Raw genomic sequence first — 7,374 nt, forward strand, 5'->3', positions numbered from 1 at the left:
GTTTCGCTCTATACTGTCGTGTCCTGCATCGTACAGCCAATATTGTAACCAAAAGAGAGGTTCTTTGCATATGGAAATAATCCTTCAGCAAATATTTAGGCTTGCCTTTTTAACAGAGCTTAAAGCTGCTTTCGTAAAACTAGTCTTTGAAGCAGCTCAGTGTAGGCTGGTCTTTGATTGAGATTTATCTCCCTGTTCCCGAGTTCAGCTCCTTTCCCCGTGGTTGACTGATGCTGATTTATGATTGGCTGTGTGTCTCTGTGCTTGCAGCCGCCCCTGCTCTGCGCACCCCCCTCTCTTACCCAACTCCCTTTGCCATGATGAGCCACCATGAGATGAATGGCTCACTGACCAGCCCTGGAGTCTATGCCGGTCTTCACATCTCTCCTCAGATGAGTGCAGCCGCTGCTGCTGCCTATGGACGTTCGCCCATGGTGAGTGTATGTATGTATGTGAAAACGATTAACTGACGCATCATGATTCTGGATCTGTTGAACGTTTAAATTAATAATCTTTTAGGAAGTTGTTCTTTTTCATGCACAGCTACAGAAAACAATATTCATCCTCTTTAAAGACATTAAAATGTAAGGTTTCTTGAATGCTGAATTGCAATATGTATACTAGAGATGGGGCGATTTATCGGGACAATTTTTTTTATCAATTTATAACCATTGGCATATCGACTATAGCATGAAAAAGGCTGATACAACAAACCAATGGTTTAATAATTAACTGTGTGAGTTGTATGTCTCTTGCATAATCCAGTATTATAATGTAAAATTCCTGGTGCACCGTGGACTACATTTAAAGTCAATCATACAACAAAAGACCAACAAAAAAACAAATCAATATATATGTATATGTGTGTGTACTAGTGTCTGTGAATATTAAGCTGCAAAAAGACGAATTAAATGTGAATCGTGCCTGTTTCCGTTAGGGATGTCGACGATTGATTGACAATCATTTAATTGTCGATAATATATTTTAATTGATATAACTTGTCGATCATCAATAATTCAGGGTCATGAGCATGCGTGCAACTAAAGAAGCATTGCATGACTAATAATAACCATGATTGGGACTGTCATATTACGTAACATTAATGAGAACACTATTTTAATGAGTCGTTGTGAATTCATTGTCTAGTTGTTGTTTTCAGCGTGTTGTTCAAGGAAGAGTGTTATTAGTTATTTAAATATATGATAATTAAATAAGTAATTAAATTATCAATCACTTGGACTCATTTTACAATCCTACTAACCCCTGTCATGCTGTTGATATAAGCCACTGCAGTAGACACATATTGCAATATTAAGGCTAACGTTCATCATTAATTTAAACGATTGATCATGGGAATTTGTGTAAATTGACACACCTAGTTTCTGTCTCCTGTATGAATGAACAGCGCAGACGCATGGTTTAATTTACCTCACACACATTGAAACTTAGTGTTTTTCAGCCTCTGCCGCCTTTATATGAGGATGAGAACACATGAACTTTATCTCCAGTCACTTCATGAGTATTTTACCGTTTCATTCGACAAAATCTATCATCATATCATAAACACACACGTACAGAAACTCAAAGATCTTCATTTTAATTTGTTCTGTTGTATTTATGTATTTTTGTTGGCCTGCTGAATGTTAAATGGATTCAGTTTATGTTCATTAGAAATTATTTGATAATGCAGCAATAAACTAACATGTAGGCTATGTAAATGTTTTTAAAAAAAATTGTTACTTTGCTAATTTAAAACATGATCAGAACACAATCTATTTTAACGACAACATTTTAAATAAGAGGACAAGTGACAAATATCAGTACTGGAATCGGACAATATTTTTTTTGTTAAAATCGGTTTCGGTCTCAAAATCCTAACGATGCATCCCTAAAGTATACAAATTAAAGATGATCAAGAGTTAATGTATTTGCCTATTTGGTTAATTGGTGGGTCAGAGCAGGCATGTTGCATGATACATGATATAAAACAACCTTAACTCCCCAAAGATTTGTCACTACATTGGTACTAAAAATATTGAGAAACTGAGATATTGAGAATTATTTTGAATCGGATTGTGACTCCCAGAAAAAAAATCAAATCCTGAGGTGCCTTAAGATTCCCACCCCTACTCCAAAGTTGCCCTGTCCCCCACCTTACCTTTCTCTTCCAATTTCTTCCTCTCATTTCTTTTTATTTTCTTGCTCGATTTCAATCTCTCTCTTACCCAAAGCCCCCAACCTGAGAGTGAAGGGAGTGCATGAGGTGATGTAGTGTGTGTGACTGGGTGTGAAATGAGCGTTACATTGACTGGGCTCTCAGGCTACCTGACTGCCTGCCGTCTGATTGCTTCATCCTTTCGGTTAAATGAAGGTGCAGGGCACAAATCATTCCTCTGTGGTTTGCATGGTTGTTTTTGCAGTATACATTGATCTAGTCAAATTAAAGGAATATTACACACCACAAAAATCTAAACAGTCATCATTTACTCACCCTTGTGTTATTCCAAACCTATAAAATGTCATGAATAAATTGTTTTAATTAATGTTATTTTCTGTCCATAAACAATGAAAGGGGGCTGAGGCTTTCAAGCTTATAAAATGCAAACTTTTAAAAATGTAATAAATCATGGTACATTCTGCTTCTTAAGCCTGAAGTAACACTCTGAACTATAGCAGTTAAGTTTAAAAGCATATTATTCAGACTGATTCTGTAAACTAAATCAACGGATTAATTGATAAATAATGATTAATTTACAATTTTTGGACCTTTCACACAGATATTTTGGCAATATGTACCACTTTTTGATATACAGCCATTACAGGTTTAAAATTACACAAGAGTAAATGAGCAATTCTATGCACAGGTCTACTCTATAAGGCTTTGCTTGTGGTGTTTTTAATTTGTGTTTTAATACAGATCCTTGTTTTAATACGGCATGTTCTGTTTTGTTTCCGTAGGCAGGTTTTGAGCACCCTCATATGAGAGCTCCCGGCCTCCCTGCCAGCCTCACCTCAATCTCTGGAGGAAAACCGTAAGTGTCCGTCAAAGATTAAATGATCATAAATAACTCGTAGCTGCACTAGACCGTTTCCTTTCCCCACACTCTTTATGTAACGGTTCCGTGAGAGTGCTTAAGAGCACAACCTTTTCCACCTCTTAAAACCTCATTTAAAACTACTTACTCATATTGCTATAATTGATTTAATTAACCCACTTCAATCAGTGCGCTGTTGACTACTAGATTACTAACAAGGTCTCTCTCTCTCTCTCTCTCTCTCTCTCTCTCTCTCTCTCTCTCTCTCTCTCTCTCTCTCTCTCTCTCTCTCTCTCTCTCTCTCTCTCTCTCTCTCTCTCTCTCTCTCTCTCTCTCTCTCTCTCTCTCTCTCTCTCTCTCTCTCTCTCTCTCTCAGAGCCTACTCTTTCCACGTCAGCGCTGACGGACAGATGCAGCCCGTGCCCTTCCCTCCCGATGCTCTCATCGGTCCAGGTATCCCACGTCATGCCCGTCAGATTAACACACTCAGTCATGGGGAGGTTGTGTGTGCCGTGACTATCAGCAACCCCACTCGCCATGTCTACACTGGTGGAAAGGGCTGTGTTAAGATCTGGGACATCAGTCAGCCTGGAAGCAAAAGTCCAGTGTCTCAACTTGACTGCCTGGTAAGGGCCAAAATCATACTTACTATAACTATTGCTTCTACTGTTAATGTTTATATTATATTATTAAAGCAATACAGGATTCTAGTACCTTTTTAGTTGCTTCTAAAAAGTAACATCTCATAAAATGTAAATAGTTTGGGGCATAATGTGGCAAGTTCAAACTGTTTTGTCCTAATTGATTGGACTATTTTTGTTCCTCTACAGAACAGGGACAACTACATTCGGTCCTGTAAGCTGTTGCCTGATGGCCGCACTCTTATCGTCGGAGGTGAGGCCAGCACTTTGACTATTTGGGATCTTGCCTCCCAGACACCCCGCATCAAAGCTGAGCTGACCTCCTCTGCGCCAGCCTGCTATGCGCTGGCCATCAGCCCCGACGCCAAGGTGTGCTTTTCCTGCTGCAGCGATGGAAACATCGCCGTCTGGGACCTCCACAACCAGACCCTCGTCAGGTGGGCCTATTTAAGGATTTTTTTTTTCCCGCGTGAATTGCATTGTCTTATGTCTTTATTAATTTATGATTAAAAGCAAGGCCATTCTCTAAACCCTTTACTTTTTGTGATTTGCAGGCAATTCCAAGGCCACACAGATGGTGCCAGCTGCATTGACATCTCTCATGATGGCACCAAGCTCTGGACAGGTGGCCTTGATAACACAGTTCGCTCCTGGGACCTGAGAGAGGGCCGGCAACTCCAACAGCATGACTTTACGTCTCAGGTTAGGCCACAGCACAATGACTTTTCAATGTGGAGTTTGAAAGTCACAATGGAATGGAAACAGTGACAGATATTTTCTACTGTATTGTGATGTAGAGTGGGATTCTTCTTTATTAGAGATATGGACATTGCACCAAAAAAATTAGGCTGACAAACATGAGCATGCAGGGGTGGGTGTAAGGTGACTTCATGATCTGAGAAGTCCTGCATATGTCACTAGAGAAAAGTCTGTTTAACCTGAAGATCCAGTTATGATTTTTTGTTTTTTAAGAAACATACATGGATCCATATTTCTCGATATTACTCATAACATTTGGGAACAAAACATTACTTTCATGCTGACTTCAAGTGCAAAGCTATGGTGCTCAACTTGTGTCTGTTCCCTCAAACGCAGATCTTCTCCCTGGGCTACTGTCCTACAGGCGAGTGGCTGGCCGTCGGCATGGAAAGCAGCAATGTGGAGGTGCTCCACCACACCAAGCCTGACAAGTACCAGCTGCACCTTCATGAGAGCTGCGTTCTCTCTCTCAAGTTTGCCTACTGTGGTAAGAGACTTATTTAAGCTTCACAGATTGAGTGCAGGCACTCTACACAAATCTTCACTAGAGCTTTTGCACTGTCTTGAAGTTATATGGCAGCACTTGTATACTGCACAACAACAGGACCTTGACTTTTTCTGCTAGGCTTTCCATTTTTTGGCTTTCTGTGCATATCTCCATTTTGCCTGTACTCTGAACAGAGCTCTAATTACATTTGATTTCCCTTGACAAGGTAAATGGTTCGTGAGCACTGGGAAGGACAATCTGTTGAATGCATGGAGGACTCCCTACGGCGCCAGCATATTCCAGGTACAGAGATCAATACAGACTGTCTGCAGGAAATGTGTGGGTTGCCTGAATCAGTAGAAAGGGCACGGTGACCGCTGGCTGACAGGCCGGGCCTCGATCAGCGGAAATGGGCTGGAGTATGTCATTAACGCTGGGTCCTGACCACTTAGTGCGGATGTGGGTCCGCGTATGTAGCTTGCATCTACCAGCTTAAGAGTAAATAATGATAACCCTTCAAGTGTTTATGACTGAAGGGGCTCAGCATGAACGCTAATGCATCATTTGGTGGGGGGAGAGAAGTGCTTATGTATACAGCTGTCAGCATTTTCTTTGAGTAATAGAGGATGTCTGAAGAGTTTTATGCAAGCCCTTTGTGGCACATTCAAAGTTAAAATTCAAATCTTTTTATTTCACCAGATTTATTGTGGCTTTTCTTTCCTTCTCGCAGTCAAAGGAATCATCCTCGGTCCTGAGCTGTGACATATCAGCTGATGACAAGTACATTGTTACAGGCTCTGGAGACAAAAAGGCCACGGTGTATGAAGTGATCTACTAGACTGAGAGGTAACAGACTGGAGCACTCAGGCCTCTGGAGGAGGAAGGGAGGACACACAACTTCTCACTCCAGTGACTCTCCTAGTCAAACAGACAGGAACAGCCCTTGTCTGTCTGTCTGACTGTCTGTCTCACACTCACTGACTTTTTACTGACTGACGACCGCAGAGGTGGACGAGTGGATGCTGGGGTTACCCTGGACTAAGCTGCCTGGACTAAGACATGAATGTGCAGCCCTAAAGAGCCCAAACACTCTGCCCAGTTCATATGGCACTAGAGAACTTGATGTTTCCTTTCTTGCTGTTTTTTTTTTTTTTTTTTTGGTTGCTTCAGATCTTTCTTTGTTGGATTTTTTTTTTCTTTCTTTCTCACTACGCAGTGAGAACTTTCCATATTGCATCGTGAAGCAGCGCTTCGTTCTGAAACTTCATCTGTGTGGAGGGTATGTGAAAAGTGTACATAATGGAGTATTAAAATGCCTTTTATAGATTTATATTTTGGTGTCCTGTTACACTTGTGATGGTTCTCTTTCTTTCTCTCTCATTCTCTCCTTGATGCTTCGTTTCCCCTTCGAGGTTTGGAAATTAGATTAAGACGTTTTTTCTATGAGGATATTATATTCCGTTTTTCCCTCCCTTTGAGAAGTTCATTTTCCAAGCTGACCTTTTATGGAAATCTAATTTACTTTTTTTCCCCTCCCTCCTGAAAAACAATTTTGAGCTAAATCACATTACAGAGGCGTTTTTGTAAAATGTCCTGTGGATTTTTTTTTTTTTTTTTTTTTGAGTGGCGTAAACCCAATGGAAGGCACCTGAGACTCTGCGGGGAGGGGCGTTTCAGTTCTTGCTGACTTCTCCGCCTACCTGTGAGAACATAGACCCTGCCTCATACAAGCAGGGAGATCCTCAATGGTGCACTTGGCCCTGGATATTGCTATTTACAGATTAGTAGAGGACTACTCTCAAACCTGTGACTTCATTGTGCTGTTGTGTGACCAGGACATGACATCATCTCTTGTAGTGGAAGACTTGGAAATTGGATTAATTGGTTATTTTTCCCCCTTTCCTTGAGTCCCAAGTGACATACACTGTGTTTTGTGTGCATAGTGTTCCATATACAGGAAGCACAGAGTAAAATGTCTGCCGATAAGCCAAATGGACTGTAACATCCCTAGCCTAACGCACAGGCATTTACTTACTGTCCAGCTTGTTTATAGCTTCACACTGTTAGTATGCCCCCTTCCGAAAATAAAGAGAAAAGAGCTGCAAGAAATGGACACGTCTCAAAATACACACCAAAGTATGTAGCAAACTGTGTTGTCACTGAAGATATGTACAGTTGTTGATAATTCAATAAACTGTTTTTTGTAAAAAATGAAATATTTAAGAATGTCTCCGTGTTGTAAACTAGTCTCTCACCATTGGCCTGTTCAGAGGGTATTGAAAATGTGCATCAATGGAGAGTTGAACTTCAAGGCACTTAATGGGAAGCATGACGCAAACCCTGCTCTTCGGCCTCTCTGAATGTTCTGTTGGTAGTGGAGCACTCTTATTAGGCGGTCAGCTGAGATGAATGCCCTCTCCAGCCCTTATTTTCTGTCTGTTCCTCTGTATAG

The 7,374-nt window shown here is 40.9% G+C and overlaps 1 protein-coding gene across 1 annotated transcript in view; it reads left to right on the top strand.

Annotated features, from left to right (window-relative positions):
- tle3a (TLE family member 3, transcriptional corepressor a) overlaps positions 1 to 7,138 on the top strand; it is a 28,892-nt gene extending 21,754 nt beyond the window's left edge. The window contains 8 exon segments of the mRNA XM_067420518.1: positions 271 to 434; positions 2,959 to 3,032; positions 3,412 to 3,661; positions 3,866 to 4,113; positions 4,231 to 4,378; positions 4,772 to 4,922; positions 5,149 to 5,225; positions 5,653 to 7,138. Of these exon segments, the coding sequence (XP_067276619.1) occupies positions 271 to 434; positions 2,959 to 3,032; positions 3,412 to 3,661; positions 3,866 to 4,113; positions 4,231 to 4,378; positions 4,772 to 4,922; positions 5,149 to 5,225; positions 5,653 to 5,760 (1,220 nt within the window). The 3' untranslated portion in view covers positions 5,761 to 7,138.
- The last annotated feature ends 236 nt before the right edge of the window (positions 7,139 to 7,374 follow it).

Source organism: Pseudorasbora parva, chromosome 16, assembly GCF_024679245.1.
Source record: "Pseudorasbora parva isolate DD20220531a chromosome 16, ASM2467924v1, whole genome shotgun sequence".
NCBI lineage: Eukaryota > Metazoa > Chordata > Actinopteri > Cypriniformes > Gobionidae > Pseudorasbora > Pseudorasbora parva.